The sequence below is a fragment of the Polypterus senegalus genome, chromosome 4 (assembly GCF_016835505.1).
Source record: "Polypterus senegalus isolate Bchr_013 chromosome 4, ASM1683550v1, whole genome shotgun sequence".
Taxonomy (NCBI): domain Eukaryota; kingdom Metazoa; phylum Chordata; class Cladistia; order Polypteriformes; family Polypteridae; genus Polypterus; species Polypterus senegalus.
Window position 1 is genome coordinate 157,374,307 of NC_053157.1, and position 19,001 is coordinate 157,393,307.

The 19,001-nt window shown below is 39.0% G+C and overlaps 1 protein-coding gene across 6 annotated transcripts in view; it reads right to left on the minus strand.

Annotated features, from left to right (window-relative positions):
- The window catches only part of lcorl (ligand dependent nuclear receptor corepressor-like), a 159,994-nt gene extending 141,222 nt beyond the window's left edge, over positions 1 to 18,772 (minus strand). For 3 of the 6 annotated variants that reach the window (XM_039751550.1, XM_039751549.1, XM_039751548.1), the window contains exon 1: positions 18,632 to 18,772. In XM_039751550.1, coding sequence (XP_039607484.1) covers positions 18,632 to 18,728 — 97 coding nt within the window. In that variant the 5' untranslated portion in view covers positions 18,729 to 18,772. The remainder of the gene's footprint in view (positions 1 to 18,631) is intronic. The other 3 variants (XM_039751555.1, XM_039751554.1, XM_039751553.1) reach the window with 2 other exon arrangements.
- Between the last annotated feature and the right edge of the window lie 229 nt (positions 18,773 to 19,001).

The window sequence follows — 19,001 nt, forward strand, 5'->3', positions numbered from 1 at the left end:
CTGCTAAATTAGGCAGAAAATACTTGCAGACCAACCACAAGCGTTACCTGGTAGGTACCCACCCATACAATCAGATTGTGAATCAGACCTCTAATGAGATGTTATATATACACATACATACACACACACACACACATATATACTGCATCCAGAAAGTATTCACAGTGCATCACTTTTTCCACATTTTATGTTATGTTACAGTCTTATTCCAAAATGGATTAAATTCATTTTTTCCTCAGAATTCTACACACAACAGCCCATAATGACAACGTGAAAAAAGTTTACTTGAGGTTTTTGCAAATTTATTAAAAATAAAAAAAAATTGAAAAAGCACATGTACATAAGTATTCACAGCCTTTGCCATGAAGCTCAAAATTCAGCCGAGGTGCATCCCATTTCCCCTGATCATCCTTGAGATGTTTCTGCAGCTTAACTGGAGTCCACCTGTGGTAAATTCAGTTGATTGGACATGATTTGGAAAAGCACACACCTGTCTATAGAAGGTCCCACAGTTGACAGTTCATGTCAGAGCACAAACCAAGCACGAAGTCAAAGGAGTTGTCTGTAGACCTCCGAGACAGGATTGTCTCTAGACACAAAACTGGGGAAGGTTACAGAAAAATTTCTGCTGCTTTGAAGCTCCCAATGAGCACAGTGGCCTCCATCATCCGTAAGTGGAAGAAGTTCGAAACCACCAGGACTCTTCCTAGAGCTGGCTGGCCATCTAAACTGAGCGATTGGGGGAGAAGGGCCTTAATCTGGGAGGTGACCAAGAACCCGATAGTCACTCTGTCAGAGTTCCAGAGGTCCTCTGTGGAGAGAGGAGAACCTTCCAGAAGGACAACCATCTCTGCAGCAATCCACCAATTAGGCCTGTATGGTAGAGTGGCCAGACGGAAGCCACTCCTTAGCAAAATGCACATGGCAGCCTGCCTGGAGTTTGCCAAAAGGCACCTGAAGGACTCTTAGACCATGAAAAACAAAAATCTCTGGTCTGATGAGACAAAGATTGAACTCTTTGGTGTGAATGCCAGGCATCACGTTTGGAGGAAACCAGGCACTGTTCATCACCAGGCCAATACCATCCCCACAGTGAAGCATGGTGGTGGCAGCATCATGCTGTGAGGATGTTTTTCAGTGGCAGGAAATGGGAGACTAGTCAGGATAAAGGGAAAGATGACTGCAGCAATGTAGAGACATCCTGGATGAAAACCTGCTCCAGAGCGCTCTTGACCTCAGACTGGGGCAACGGTTCATCTTTCAGCAGGACAACGACCCTAAGCACACAGCCAAGATATCAAAAGGAGTGGCTTCAGGACAACTCTGTGAATGCCCTTGAGTGGCCCAGCCAGAGCCCAGACTTGAATCTGATTAAACATCTCTGGAGAGATCTTAAAATGGCTGTACACCGACACTTTCCATCCAACCTAATGGAGCATGAAAGGTGCTGCAAAGAGGAATGGATGAAACTGGCCATGGATAGGTGTGCCAAGCTTGTGACATCGTATTCAAAAAGACTTTAGGCTGTAATTGCTGCCAAAGGTGCATCGACAATGCATTGAGCAAAGGCTGTGAATACTTATGTACATGTGATTTCTCAGTTTTTTAAATTTTTTAATAATTTGCAAAAACCTCAAGTAAACGTTTTTCACATTGTCATTATGGGGTGTTGTGTGTAGAATTCAGAGGAAAAAAATGAATTTAATCCTTGTTGGAATAAGGCTGTAACATAAAATGTGGAAAAAGTAATGCGCTGTGAATACTTTTTGGATGCACTGTACATACACGAATACATTTAATCTTAAAAATGATATCAAGAGCTCCAAGAAGATCTCTCTTGGAAATCTAAATTGACTTAAAAGCCAGATATTATTTGTAAATATGCGCTCTCTTCTATTGAATTGAATTCCTTTATTGTTATTGTATGGTACAATGACATTCAATATGCAAATCCTTATTAAACTTATTTTTCAATATAATAACAATGAAAAATATACAATATGAAAGCATAAGTACAATGTACACATAGTGCAGGTGGTTCATTAAGTGGCTCAGGGTGTGCATTACTATAACTTTAGTGAAAGTTTACTGAGGTAATTGTAATTCTAAGCACAAACAGTTCTACCAGGAGCACTTGATAGACTGAGTGTGTTTATAGCTCTTGGGATGAAACAGTTTCTGAACCTCAAGGTTAGTACAGGAAAGACTCTGAAGTGTTTGCCGAATGAGAGAAGTTCAAATAGACTGTGTACATGGCTGAGGCAGTGTGTGTGCTATAAATGTTCTCCAGGGTAGATGCTGTATCCCAATAATCCTCTGCACTCATGCCACAGCCTGCCATAGAGGTTTCTGATCAGCAGATGTACAGCTGTGATTCCACACTCAGATATAGTGGGTTAAAATAGTCTGAGTAGTGCACTAAGAATAACAACGCTAAACCAGTTATGATACTTGGAATTGTCTGGCCATTCCGAAGACCATTATATTTTTACAGATTGATTACAGATGCCTTAAATTTATAAACGATATGCAATTAATTTCAGTGTATTTGATAAAGTCACGTCAAGGATGTGAATCTAAAAAACAAATGGGGAAACACCGGAAGAATAGCACTGCTTTGACACTGGTGCCATCAGTTTGCAAAACCGTGAGAATGTGTGTGGCTTTACGCCAAGTTTAGTTTTTATACATCTTGAAGTGAGCATGGAAATGGACGTACACAACAGCTTTGTGCGTATACACCATTTAAACATGAGGCCCCAGGACTAAGTGGATCTGATCCAAAGCTGGTTCTGCAGAGACACTTTAGAGTGCATTGTGGAAAACCTTGCTGTTGATTCAGTCTTGTCAGGGATAAACGAAAACCTTTGTGAGAAGATTCTCCGGAATGATGTCCACTCACTGCTAGACTAGACTTGTGGATGCCCAAGCCACATAGAAACAGAAAGGCTATCCTAACTTGACAACAACTTCGCCACAGGCATCACCACCCCACTCAATGTCCAACAACCACAACTATGGGTCACAGCCTCCGCCTCCACCTCATCCTTGCCTTTCCTCAAAGCAATGTCTGCTGCCATGCCCTACCTCACTTTATCCTGCACAGACCCATTAACTAGAGTCGTGGACACCACTGCTGGGAGCACACAAACTGACGCCAAAGGCAGAAGGTGCTATCACAGAACTCCACAATGGAGACTGAATGCAGGTGCTATAGCTGTGATCAACCAGGGCATCGAAATCGGGTGTGTCACCTCCCACCTGCACAGTCAATGGGCTTCAGTCTGGCCCATGTAATGGTCGCAGGTTTCCTCCCGGCATGTTGGACTTTGGTAGTGACCTCTACGTAGTCTACTGTGACTTGCACCGGCTGACTCCCTACATCAGGGGTGCCCAATGCGTCGATCGCGATCGACTGGTAGATCGCAAAGGTAGTACAGGAAGATTGCTTTTGCATTCAAAAAAACATTTATTTAAACGTTACTCTATATATCCTCCCTATGGCATTTGCCAGTTGATTTACATACACGGCGGCCAGTGTGAGATCTCTTTTCTTCTAACACACTGGTCATCCCGCACGCAGTCAAATTTGTGAGCTACTGCGAAACTCCAGCTAAGTGATCTAGCTAGTCTTCCAATTTATATCGACTAAAGAAGGGATTTAAAAAAAAAAAATAATTGGGGAATGTATGGGCTGGATGTGGAATTGGAAGAGGATTTTTTTTCCCCTCACAATGTCACAATCGAAGTGCATTTGTCTGATCTGCCAGTCTATCACTGCTATTCCAAAGAAGGAAAATGTGGAAAAGCACTTTTGAACTGTTCATAAAAACTATGAAACTGACTTCCTTCAGAAAAGCGATCTGAGAAAGAGAAAGGAGAGGTAACTAAAATCGCAGTTAATCAGACAGCTGTCATTTTTCACTCGGCTGAATTTAAAAGCAAAGGCAGACACACCGAAGCATCGTTCCGGGTGAGATTTGGGGATCATCCAAAACCTCGCGTCAGAGCTGGAGAGGCAATTTTCAATCTGCTCTGTAGCGTATGTGTGTGCGCAACTTGACAGCATTTGCTACACAGAGCAGATTGAAAATTACCTGTCAGACTTTGACAGACAGTTTCAAGACTCAGCTTTACTTGAGCCAATCACTACATTTAAGTGCTATCCATTTAGGGAAGATGTTGAGGGTGATTCACTCACATCAAAAATTGCAACACTGATTCACCTAAAACTCCTCTACAGTGGAGGATGAGATTTTGACACTACAGGATGACATTCAGCTGAAGTCTGGGGCTCTTGGACAGTTTTGGAACTTACAGAGGAAAAGTACCCAAACATGAGGAAATGTGCTACCTCCTTGACTGCATTATTCGGCTCTATTTATTTATGCGAGTCAGCCTTTTCCCCACATGAAAATTATTAAATCCAAATACTGTAGTGACCATAAATGTATTGAATTGTTATACAACTCCTGTAGCCACAATAAATGCCTTTATTGAACAGACAAACCAGGGGTGAGCAAGTTCTTTTCTACTGCAGCCACAGCCACGACACACATAAAATCAATAATAATTCATAAACTTGCAATATTATTTAGGAAAATCGCAACATTTTACTCACCAAAAATTCAGATTATTTGTAAAAAAATCCATCCTCCTCTCTTTCCTCAATCACAGTTCAATTACTCTGTCGAATGGATTATCCGTGCGCTTCAGTTCCATCAAAAAGTCCCATTCTATCATCATCAAAAAGCTAATGCTGAAAGTCGAACCTGCCCTGTCGTATTTCTGGCATAAGTTTTAATTCGGTTTAGGGCTGAAAATGTCCGCTCGACAGAAGCATTGTACACAGGAATGGTCACCGCCAAATACACCAATGTGAACAGCCGCCCCATGCTCTCATTCAGATTTTTCTGATGAAAGAAGTCAAGGAGATCAGTGGGAGATTTTCCTGCCAAATCATCCATGGCATACATTACAGTCAGTTCTGTTTTTAGCCGAGACAGATCAAAAAGCGCTCCATGGCTCATGTGTTAAACTGGAGAAGGCTGCATGCGTGAAAATTTTCTTGTATTCCCGAAACTTCTGGGCCTCGAGGAGCGTGACAAACATCAGGCTTTTGTGGTCTTGAAATCTGGTCGGTGTCTGGCAAATAATATTGTCCAGAATCCTGCAATGGAGTTGGCCGTAGTGCACGCGAGGAGCGTTTGCAGTGCGTTCAGTGGCCTCGTAGCCAGCACAACCATCGGAAAAGCTATGAAAGGAAGCGGACAGACTATTTGGAATTATTTAATAAGTATTCATGGACAAAATATAATTAACATCAGTTTGTGATACAAATAGTTTAACTTATAAATATGGTAAGCACAGTCCTTCACCCGCGAATATTTACCTTATATGGGCAGGCATTCAATCACGTGGGAGGCGTGATGATGCAACATGCAACTCTGCCTCCCACGGCCATCGAGCTGCAGTCTATTGCAGTATATGGACGAAAATAGGTTCCAGTTATGACCATTGTGCATAGAATTTCGAAATGAAACCTGCCCAACTTTTGTAAGTAAGCTGTAAGGAATGAGCCTGCCAAATTTCAGCCTTCTACCTACACAGGAAGTTGGAAGATTAGTGATGATGAGTGAGTCAGTCAGTGAGGGCTTTGCCTTTTATTAGTATACATATATATTGGCGTGGCGGCACTGTCCAGGTACACAGTTTGCACATGCCTAAGGCCGACCCTGCTGCCAGGCTGCTGCTGCCTGTCACTTCAGTTGCAACATCGCGGCTATACTAGCAGATGACGTTTCCAGTACCGTAATGCCATGGCAAAACGAGCTTTTGTCAGAAGGTAGAAGTAAGAAAAGTCAAAAAGTAATGCCGAAGATGCAGAATGATTCAATCACAAACGATAGTAATAATTTTGTACATGTTTACTGCTAACTAGGATCTGTCATGCGGGTCACACAGATTTCTGTTGCGGGCCATGTGTTTGACATGTCTGCTCTAAAGGTTATGCAACAAAATGTTAAATCAAGGGTTCCATAATTTTTGTCCATGCCACTGTGTTACTATCTGAAATATTCTTTTGAATCAAAGTCCGATTTTTGTTAAAAACAGAACAAACAATGATGGATGCCAGTTACTTTTGTCAGTTTCAAGCTATTTCAGGGACAGTTATGGATTCTTTTTTTAAAGAGGAAGGTTCTAACAAATTTTCACATCTAGGGCCCTATGATTTCCAGGATGCAGAAAACACAGACGGAATCACAGAATTAATGCTTAAAACCAGAAATGTGCAGAATTTAGAGACTGAAGGGGTGACTGTTACAAAACTTAATAAATTAAACGATTGAATAATCTGTAGTTCTATCATTCAGATACCATTTTCTAGTTTGTTGTTTTTGAAGCAAACACAATTCTTCGTAGAAATCCAGCAGTGCCTCTATCCGTTTATGCGCATGTTTCCTGCATACAATACAATTTATTTTTGTATAGCCCAAAACCACACAAGAAGTGCCACAATGGGCTTTAACAGGCCCTTCCTCTTGACAACCCCCCCAGCCTTAACTCTCTAAGAAGACAAGAAAAAACCTTTCAGGGGAAAAAAAAAAAACCCTTGTAGGGTAACAAATGGAAGAAACCTTGAGAAAGGCATTTCAAAAACAGACCCCTTTCCAGGTAGGTTGGGCGTGCAGTGGGTGTCAAAAAGAAGGGGTACAATACAATACCGAGAACATATCCTATAAAAATTTTACAACTACAGAGCAGAATTTAACAGTAGATTATATCACATAATATGATTTGGATTTGTTTAGAGTCCTGGAGACCTCAGCCATCAAGCTGCATCCCCCATTTGGCCATTCCACAGCTGAAACAGCGCTGTGCCAGCCAATCCGATGAAAGGACCCCTCTACCCAACGATTCCTGCAATTCTCCATCAGGGATGACTTTACCTTAGGCAGGCAAAACAACTTGGCAGGTGGGCCGTGGCACCATGTGCCACATTTGAGTACAGAGAAGAGAAACAGAATAGACGAGGGTTAGTAAAAAATTTCAACTGTCATGTTACTTATGTTTTAGTGCTATGCTAAACTGAAGTAGTGAGTCTTCAGCCGGGATTTAAAAGCTGAGACCAAAGTGGCATCTCTTATAGTAGCAGGCAGACCATTCCACAGTTTAGGGGTCCTGTAACTAAAAGCCCGACCTCCCACTGTTATTTTGTTAATCCTTGGAATCAAACAGACAGGCATCTTGAGAACTTAGGGTGTGCTCTGGTTTGTAAGTCATGATAAGTTCAGACAAGTAAGCCAGACCTTGGCCATTTAATGCTTTATATGTTAAAAGGAGGATTTTGAAATCTGCCCTAAATTTAACCGGGAGCCAGTGTAAGATTTAAGAATTGGAGATGTGTTCATATTTTCTTATTCTTGTAATAATTCTTGCAGCAGCATTTTGGATTAACTGGAGGCTGTATAAAGAACAGTTTGAACAGCCAGTGAACACCGCATTGCAGTAGTCAATCCTACTAGAGATAAATGCATGAATTAATTTCTCAGAATCCTGTTTATTTAGAAAGCGCCTTAATTTCCTAACATTTTTAAGATGGAAGAAACATGGACAACTTTGTAATATGTTCTTTAAATGACATGCTAGATCAAAGATAACTCCTAGATTGCGGGCTGATTCAGTAAAATTAATTGGGATTCCAACTGAGTTAAATGATGACAAAATATTGTTGTGATCAGCGTCATTCCCTCCAACAATTAACATCTCTGTTTTATCTGTATTTAAAGACAAGTAGTTCTCATTCATCCACTCCTTTAATTCACTAACACAACTAATTAAAGACAACATCGGAGAAACTTCATTTGATTTAAATGAAAGGTATAACTGGGTGTCATCTGCATACGAGTGAAAATTAACATTATGTTTCCTAATGAGAGATCCCAGTGGAAGCATGTAAAGTGAAAACAGTAAAGGTCCCAGTACTGAGCCCTGTGGGACACCATATTGAACTTCTGTGTATAATGATGGAGTACTGTCAGCACATTTCTGTACATATTGGAATCGATTTGATAAATAAGAACTAAATCAAGCAAGCACAGTACCTGTAAGCCCAACATCATTTTCTAGCCTGTGCAGTAAAATAGAATGGTCAATGGTGTCAAATGCTGCACTTAAGTCCAACAACATAATTACAGTGGAGTTTCCTTCATCAGAGGATATCAGAATGTCATTTACAACCCGTGTTAGTGCGTTTCTGTACTATGACCAGTGCGAAACCAGACTGGAATTTCTCAAATAAATTGTAATGCATAAGGTGTGACTGAAGCTGACTGGCGACTACTTTTTCTAGTATTTTAGAGAGAAAGGGTAAATTTGAAATAGGCCTATAATTATTTAGTATGTGTGGGTCTAGGTCCGACTTTTAAGTAATGGTTTAATGACTGACACTTAGTTCATTATTGCATGGCACAGTACCTGATGCACTATTGATAATGTTTAGAATAGGTGCTGCAAGAACATCCATTGCACTTTTTACTAGTTTTGTTGGCACTGGATCTAGGGAACAAGTAGTGGGCTTCATTTTAGTAATTAAAGTTAAGACTTCCTGCTCAGTTACAGGATTAAAATTACTAAAGTGCTGAATGCAATGTGAGACAGGGTCTGCTAAGCTAGTATTTGGTTTGTACTGTGATGCTGAGATCTGGGATCTTATATTTTTAATTTTCTCATTGAAGAAGTTCATAAAGTCTGTACTGCTAATATCTGTTGGTATTTTGCACTGTTGATCTGAATTCCCATTTGTTAATTTAGCCACTGTTCTAAACAGTACCTAGGATTTTTATTTTTGGTATCTATTATGGTAGAATAGTATTCTGAGCAAGCTTTAAACAGAGCTTCTTTATACTTAACACTCTCTGTCCATGTAATTTGAAAGACATGTAGCTTTGTTGTTCTCCATCTGCACTCCAGTTTTGACACTCTAATTTAAGAGCTTGAGTGTTTTCATTAAACCAGGGAGAGTTTCTATGTGCTTTGATCACTTTTGTTTTAAGGGGAGCCACTACATCCAGAGCATATCTCAAGGTCACATTATAATATTTTCCACGTTTACATTTGATGTTAACTGATCTAAATGGTTTTCCACAATTACACTCGACTTACTCAAGGTATCTATAAATTTTGAAGCAGAATTACAATCTAGATGTCGCACTGTCTTTGTTTTAATCTGCGAGTGTGTTGGCAAGGGCAGAACTAAATCAAATGTAATTAAGTAATGATCGGAAATAACTTTATTAAATGCAGTAATATTTAAATTTTGAATTTCATCTTTGTAAGTTATAATTAAATCTAATGTGTGGTTATGATTATGAGTTGGACCTTTGACAATCTGACAAAATCCTACTGAATTTAACAAATAAGTAAAACATTTGCTAAAAGTGTCAGTTTCCACATCAATGTGTACATTAAAATCCCCCCATCAGTATTACGTGATCATAATTTATAGCCAAATCAGATAGAAGGTTGCTAAATTCAGTCATGAACAATGAATATGGCCCTGGTGGTCTGTAGACTAGCACTATAATTGTGTTGGAATTTGTTTTAATATTTAAAATGAATGCCTCAAAAGGATGTAAAGTTGCCTAAATTATTTCAAGGCCTCCTCCTCGACCAGAATCTCTAGACTTATGAAGGAACAAGTATCCATCTGGTGACGCCTCAGCTAGGGGAACAGTGTCACATTTACTATGCCAGGTTTCATTGAGAAGACATACAGGTGCTGGTCATAAAATTAGAATATCATGCATGACATAGCAAGTTGATTTATTTCAGTAATTCCATTCATAAAGTGAAACTTGTATATTAGATTAATTCATTACACACAGACTGATGTAGTTCAAATGTTTATTTCTTTTAATTTTGATGATTATAACTGACAACTATGAAAGTCCCAAATTCAGTATCTCGGAAAATTAGAATATCAATTAAGACAAACGCAAAAAAAGGATTTTTAGAAATGTTGGCCAACAAAAAGGTATGAGCATGAGAAGTATGAGCATGTACAGCACTCAATATTTAGTTGGGGCTCCTTTGGCCTGGATTACTGCAGCAATGCAGCGTGGCATGGAGTCGATCAGTCTGTGGCACTGCTCAGGTATTATAAGAGCCCATGTTGCTCTGATAGTTGCCTTCAGCTCTTCTGAATTGTTGGGTCTGGCGAATTGCATCTTCCTCTTCACAATACCCCATAGATTTTCTATGGGGTTAAGGTCAGGCAAGTTTGCTGGCCAATCAAGAACAAGGATACCATGGTCCTTAAACCAGGTACTGGTAGCTTTGGCACTGTGTGCAGGTGCCAGGTCCCGTTGGAAAATTAAATCTGCATCTCCATAAAGTTAGTCAGCAGCAGGAAGCATGAAGTACTCTAAAACTTCCTGATAGACGGCTGCGTTGACCTTGGACCTCAGAAAACACAATGGACCAACACCAGCAGATGACATGGCACCCCAAACCATCACTGACTGTGGAAACTTTACACTGGACCTCAAGCAACGTGGATTCTGTGCCTCTCCTCTCTTCCTCCAGACTCTGGGACCTTGATTTTAAAGGAAATGCAAAATTTACTTTCATCAGAGTACATAACTTTGGACCACTCAGCAGCACTCCAGTCCTTTTTGTCTTTAGCCAAGGCGAGATGCTTCCGACGCTGTCTCTTGTTCAAGAGTGGCTTGAAACAAGGAATGCGACAGCAGAAACCCATGTTTTGCATACATCTGTGCGTGGTGGTTCTTGAAGCACTGACTCCAGCTGCAGTCCACTCTTTGTGAATCTCCCCCACAGTTTTGAATGGGTTTTGTTTCACAATCCTCTCCAGGATGCGGTTATCCCTATTGCTTGTACACTTTTTTCTACCACATCTTGTCCTTCCCTTCTCTCTCTATTAATGTACTTGGACAAAGAGTTCTGTGAACAGCCAGCCTCTTTAACATCTTTTGTGTCCTGCCCTCCTTGTGCAAATTGTCAATGGTCGTCTTTTGGACAACTGTCAAATCAGCAGTCTTCCCCATGATTGTGTAGCCTACAGAACTAGACTGAGAGACCATCTGAAGGCTTTTGCAGGTGTTTTGAGTTAATTAGCTGATTAGAGTGTGGCACCAGGTGCCTTCAATATTGAACCTTTTCACAATATTCTAATTTCCGAGATACTGAATTTGGGACTTTCATTAGTTGTCCGTTATAATCATCAAAATTAAAAGAAATTAACATTTGAAATACATCAGTCTGTGTGTAATGAACGAATCTAATATACTAGTTTCACTTTTTGAATGGAATTACTGAAATAAATCAACTTTGTCATGATATTATAATTTTATGACCAGCACCTGTAGATCAGATTTTGTATTTAATATCATTTACCAAAACAGCTTTACTGCCAAGAGGGCAAATGTTCAATAAGCAGCATTTAAAACTGCATGCTTCTTTCTGAACTGGTGATAGAAATTTATTTCAAATTAAAACAAAAAATATTACAAATGCCCCTGGTGGAGGGTCTGGTTTTATTCCTTTGTCTAATTATACACCTTATTTTTTGCTTATCAAGTAATTTAAGGTGTGCATCAAGACTAAATTTACTGGATGCCCCACAACAGGGATTATGGGTAACAGCTTCAGGATAGTAACAGGTGGGATAAACAACAGCCTGTGATTTAAGATCACATGACTGCAGCCTGGATGGTGCTCTAATCAGTCAACCAGGCAGTTTTGCTGCCATATTTTGGGATAATACATAAGATCCCCTCCAGTTATGATGAAGACCTTTTTTTTTTTAAACCCAGGCTTTGGATCATCCCAAATTGTTCACAAACACTATCCTTTTATTTGCACACCAGGTTTCTAGCCAGGAGTGAAGGGAATGCAATCTGCTATAAATCACGTCCCCTCTATATAATCTTGGTAAGGGGCCAGACACAACTAAATTCTGACATTTTCCTTTAGCTTTGGAGCATAGAGAGATGAAGTTCCTCTTTAAATACATCAGATTGCTGCAAATAAAAATATCATTGGTGCCGACATGCAGCAATAAGGTACATACTACATTGTCTGCGACACGGTCTAATGCGGCCTCTCTATGTCAGAAATCTTAGCCCCTGCAAGGCATTTAACATTAACTGCTGGTTTAACATAATTTTGAATTCTAACATTTTACACTATGGAATCGCCAATTATAAGCACTTTCTTATTCTCAGTTTCCACAGGCGCACTGCGGAATGCTAAAAATCTGTTCTGGGTCCAGATTGGTGACATGGGTGCCGAGGGACTAAATTTTGGCTTCTTAGACCCCTACTGTTACCCACTCACCCTGTGGCTGAATTGGTGCTGCTGACTTCGGCCGCGCACCGACTACAGTGGGACCTGGAGAGATTGAAGCCGAATCAGAAGTAGCCGAATTGTCAAAACAAACCGAGTCAATCCAATTTTCAGTTTACCTAATTACTATCAGGTTCCTAACGCAGTCCTCCAATTTGCATATTTTCCCGACCAACTCTAAATTAACTTAACACTTTTGGCAGGTGAAGGTGTCTATACTGTTGTCCAGAAAACCAGAACTATACATGCTACAGGACACACAACATATAAACATGCCCTCAACGGGCAGAGAACAGATAGAACATATGGTTAGTGCCGATATAATCTTCTCCGTTTTTGTAGTAACTTCAGCGCTTTCCGCGTTCAGCTGAATCACTAAGAGACCGTCGGCTTTAAGTTTCCACCACCTACTGAACGATCGACTGATTTCTCACTGCCGGTTATTTCTCCTGGTCAGCTGTTGACTTTACTTCAGTATGTTTTCTCGTTAAAGTCGCGTGAATTATCTAGCTGCACGAGACGGAAATGTCGACACAAGCAGTATCAGACTCCCTAAATACATCGAAAAATCTAAAAAAAAGACAAGGTTAACTTCAAAATCGAAGGTACAACAATATGCCGGTGGACTTCTTCGAACCTGGACAACTTTTCTGCAAGTTTTGCCAACATACCATAGACTGCACACAAAAAGATACTTGCAATGACCACGTCAAATCTAAAACCTATATCAAGAACAAGGAGAAATTAAGATCAAAGAAGTGTTCCCCTTCAGGTAACAACAGAGCAAACAAAATTGTCAGATGCAACATGCCAAGTTTGTAGCCATGCGAGTCAGAGATACCGCTTGAAAAAATGACGAAGCTGTGCCTTTTCTTTATTAAGCATTGTAAACAAAGACGCACGCTGCCAGAAAATGAGAGCAGTCTTTGTCAAAACTCATTTGCCCCATGTCTTTGAACAACATATGGACACTGTTCTTGGAAAGATTTATGGCAAGAAAATAAATGCTGTAGTTAATGAAACCACGGATAGCCAAGACCACATAGTTCTCAACATAGTATTAGGTGAGTAAACATTGAATTAAAGTGCTTTCAGTTTATAAAACCAAATTTCTTCCATGATATAGAGGTGCATGGTACCCCAGTCGAAATTTTTGCTTATTTTCAGGGCTGTGGAGTCAGAGACAATTTTGGGTACCTGGAGTGGGGGGGTCAGAGTCAACAAAAAAAAATGTACTGACTCAAGACCCCTAATAAATTTATATTAAAAAAAAAACCAAAAAAAAAACAGCAAGTTCAAAGGTCACATTTCACAAACAGTCATAATTAAGTACTTCTATGATGTAAGAATAAAGACCAGTGCATAGTTGTGTTACTACTAGTGTGAAGTTCAGCTGAGCTATTATACAACCTGAAATTCACATATTGTAATCTGGATTTTGGTACACTACAAAAAGTGTTTTCATTTTATTTCAGATATAATGTGTTTAACAAGTTCATTAGAGTGTAAACAAATGTAATGATATAGGTGTGAAGTGTGCTATGGCCTGATGTCTGCTCAGGGGTTCTCGTCTTTTGTTTAAACTGGCCAATACGGTAAAGAGTCAGCATCCTAGCCAGTAGTTCTGTGGTTAAATGACATGCATGTTGCTGTCCTTCAACATGGAAAATACATTAGCATATTAAATACAGAGGAGTCGGAGTCAGAAGTACTAGAAACTAAGAAGTTGGAGTCATGGTTAAAACCCATCAGGAAGTCCCCATTTTCCTTTATTACTTGTAGAAAGAGATGGCATGAAGCGTGGAGTAAACGTTCTGTCACCTTCTGACACAACGCTACTTTGTTCAACATGCAACCACAACCCCCAAACCAACTCTAAAACTATTTATGGTTAGATTTTTGGAATTTGAAGAGGTTCCCATTCTTACCCTCAATTTTACCCTGTGATGTTTGATAATGCCAATAAAAAGACAATAAAAAGGTCGTATGATTATTTGTTCCAATTCAAAAACTGACAATATTAAAGTAGTCATGGATTAATCATTAAGCAAAACAAGAGCATGCTTAGAACACAAACAAACTGAGCACCACAGTAGGTGGGGGAAAAAAGCAAAGACTTTAATATAAAAAATACAAGGAGGCAACAATATGCATTTTTATATCTTTTGATCAATATATGCTGAAATGCTACATATCTTCAAAGTCAGAAAGCAATAGACAAGGAAACATTCATATAAATAATGTGGTTTCTTCACTAGAATTTTTTTTAAAGAATTGTCCACCAACATTGACTTGTGTAGAAAGATGAATTGGGAAGAATAGCTCATTTTTTATTGTATTGTCTAAACTATACAATTTCAAAGTTTCTGTGACTTTATAATTGTATGTGCAATATGTTTATCCCTTGTGTAGTTCTTATTTTATACTTTGCACAATAAAGATAGTTTAAATATAAAAATCAGCAGACTTAATTATTTAAAATAAATATATCTCACTTGTTCAAGGAGGCATTTCATTTACCTTGACATTCTAACCTTCTCTTTCAGTTTACCTTTCTGTTCAGATGTTTTGGATGATTTATATCAAAAATGTTAATTGTTTAGGGTTTTCCTTCAGCATTTGTATTAATGCCTTTATCAATTTTGGTTTATTGACTTTTATTCTAATTCAAAACTTTGTGTTTTCTGTATTTATCTTTATTCGATATCTTATGCTGATATTCATCCTGTTTATTTTCTTTTTACTGCTTTTCACTTTTTGGAATTCTGTGAAGCAATTCGAGAATGGGAAAGGCACCATATAAAATATACTATTAACTTAGCTAACAAAATGGCCCTTAAGAAAAACAGTGCAGTAGAACTACCTAGTGTTAACCTCCAGAAATGGACCAACAGAAGCACCTAAACTGGATTCAGTCTGAAATGTAAATGCACATAGATTATACCATAATACGATTAAAAAAAAAAAAATTACCATGATGACGGTTTATATCATGATATACTTTTTTGGCCATATTGTCCTCATCTTTTGTGATGGTGCTTTTATCACAAAGTGTGCAGAGTCAATTATACCAATTACATTATGAATATCAGCAAACACTTCAAAATTGCCTTGTGATCTCAGCTTTCTTACTCTGACCATAAAGAAACTTTATATAATTAGCATTGTAATTATACTATTCCACACAGACTGCAAGACAAGGTTCAGGGATGACTGCGACATTCCTGACCAGTCAGTTAGTTCATGCTGAAAACTGCCTATCACCCATACCCCTTACTATTGGTAAAACATGTAACAGAATGAAGGATTGCCAGATTTCTCCATGATGTTTTCTGTAATGTAAACTCCTGTCTGCATAGAGCTCTAAGGGAATGGTTCTATGAAACCTAATCAGTATATAAGCCAGGCACCATCATGACAAGAAAATACATCTTGATCCCGTCCAAAACAGCCAATGCTGCCATTGCCAGGTATGTCCAAAAACACACAACACTCTCTTTAATATAGACAAAATAAGCTACATAAGACAACTACTAAGTAAAGTATCTATCTATCATATATATTAGGTGTTAGTGCAGTCGCCTTCATTCAGCATCAGTAGTAAGTGAACACTTCAGCTTAAACTACATTAGTTTAAGAACATTAGAATGTGACACTGAAAGGAACAGAAATTTTTTTTTTCCCCATTGTGGACAATGTTGTTCTGCTGCTTAATGTCGCTAAAAGACCAACAACCAAAAAAAAAATCTGCATCACACCAAGTTTGTTTTATAAATTCAGACTTTTGCATAAGAAATGGCTGATACACATTTCAGAGTATAAGCAAGTTTTAAAAATGAGGCCCCCAAGGCATTAGTGAATATTCTACTACCATGAGGAGGAGCCTTTGACCTTTATGGACAGAACTGCAGGCAAGCTCCAATAAAACAAGTGCTTTGTGAATAATAACTAGGTCAGATAGGTTGTTAGTTTACATTAGAGTTCATGAATTACTTTAGTTAAATGGATTTTATGAAAATATCCCAAATTGACATTCTTGCAATTAACAGAAGTAATTAAGTGTCACAATGCTTTTGGGAGCTTTGTTCCACTGGAACCATAGCAACACAGAGAATGCATCGACCCCAGAAAAGTAAGGATTTGAAAATTTTCTTAAAAAAAAAAAAATTACTTGTCAGATCTTCCACAGTTCCATTTTTAAAAACACCACCAGCTGTCTAATTTTCAAAGTAATTGAGAAAAGACTGTCTACACGAAAATATAAACATTCAGCAGTAAGTAATGCACCAAGAAAAGCAAATTTCACAGATATTTTGATCTACTTATAAGAAGTTTGGCAATGCAGGTTATTTAGTCAAATATGCTAATTAAGCAAAGCATTAGAAGAAACAATAGGTATTTATGATACACAAAGTAAAAGCTGAATCTCCTTTTTCCTCCTCTAACACAATGTAACATGGAGCTGCAACCTATACCAACACCTCAAGAAGCAGAGCAAAGAACTATTCCGGATGAAGATGTCTAACCATCACATACACATTCGGTAACATACCTAAAAGTCCTCCACAACTGAACAAATCATAGCTGAATGCACATCTTTAGACTATGAGAGCAAACAAAGACAAAGCCTGTATAATTCACAATGACAAAGAATTGGCAGAGAATCAAACCATTAAAAAGAGGTAAGATTTAACCGTCTACTGCATACCTACTATAAATAAATATGAAGAGATCTTTATGTTCTTACAGATCACATTTCTGTTATGGTCAAAATTCCTTCAGGCTTCTATTTTTTAGGTCTGTCTGATGGGACGATGTGATTATCGTAAACAGATACCTACTCACTACTTGTATAAAGGACTTCGACAAGAACCCCTGTTCCGTACGGCAATCTAGTATACTACTCTGTCATATGAAACATTTTGACTGCTTCAGACAAATTACAGCTTATGATGCCTAGTAGTATCTCCTTTCTACCGGAACTTTACTTCCTCTAATGTAGCCACTGTAATAAAGCCTGCATTTACACGAAGTAAATCTAAAAAACAAAAATCGCATAAAAAGTACCGTAGTATACCTACATGCATGTAATTGTCACAAGTACGCGTTTTCTCATACTACCACAATAAATTCTGCCAAAAAAATCCAAATGAAACACTGTGTTGTACATTTTTATGGCTGGACAACCAAAACACAAAAGGTATGCGGTTCCATAGCACTGAATATTAATAACGATCTGGATCGAGTGCCGCACTTTAAATATTGTAACAGTGAACTAATAATTAAAAACAAAGTCAAATGTCGAATGAATTAAAAACCAGAAGCACAACTGATTTTTCAAGAAATCTAACGTACACGTGGTTGTTAAATCCACGATTACTAAAAAAAATATACAACAGTGTATGATTATATCGAACATCCCGAGAACCAATTCAGTCGCACAATTCTACAAACTTTTTGACACATCGTAGTCTGCACTGAGCACGAAAATGAAACCTGTCATCGTATGACGCGGACTTCAATCAAGTTTATAATAGCTGCATACACATGTGCTTGTTAACGGTCCAAAGTACCTTAACTAGCGAAACCGACTAAAACATTTAGGTTAAAAAAAAACAAAAAACACTAGCAACTTCATCGGAACTGAACAAAACTGAAAACTGTCACACGCGTACTACAAGTCGTCGATACGCTAACAAAGCAGTTGTTGGTCAAGACCCAAAAAAAAAAGCGAGTTCCAAACGGCACGTTTTCAATAGAGGGTGTATTTGGACAGGCCGAGATGTTTGTAAGCCATAACGGCGATCACGTGACAGTACACTTTGGAAAGCCATTACGCAGCAAGCAGGAAACCGTCTCCATGGCAGCTGAATTTACTTCGAAAATAAACTTCAAATCCCAACCGTCCCCAAACGAATCTTCTCTTAAAGCCACAGAACAACCCCCTTTCCACTTTACACGTGTGAAAAAGAGGGGGTTGCATCATCAAAACACTTTCATGATACGCATCTTACACCAAAACTCTTTCTACACTCCATCTTGCCCGAGCTCTTAAATACTCCCGAGGGGGCACAGGATGCTTAAGAGAACAGCGAGGGCGCAAGACAAAAGAAAATGGAGACAGCAAAGGTACCTCTCCTATTGAACTTCAAGTATGGTCAATTTGGGTACCACGGCAAGAAGAGTTCAACACCAAAACAAACCTCTAAATAGGTATCCAATTGCTCGCACGTGAAGGGGAAGCAAAGAGGCATTTACTGACCTACACAGCGTATCAATTTGTGCCGCCACGAGTCTAGTTCCCGCCGAAAGCCTTTTCTCTCTGCCGTGCATTTGGAGCTACGGCACTGGGCAGCCATTCTTTCGGTCCTTCTCGCATTCTGCGTGTGACGTCACTCGACGTCATTTACATATCCGTCAGTGATTGAAACGTGTCACGGGGCGGGGTGGAGCTTCAACTAATAACCACTCGCCACACACAACGGGAAATTTAACCATTGGCGTGCCAGTGGTCAGAGTATCTTTACATTTACGCAAAACAATCTATCTGCTGTCAGAGAGCACGACTTGTCACAAAATTTATATTGCACGACATATATGCAGAGAAGCATTAATGCCGTTACTGTTCATTT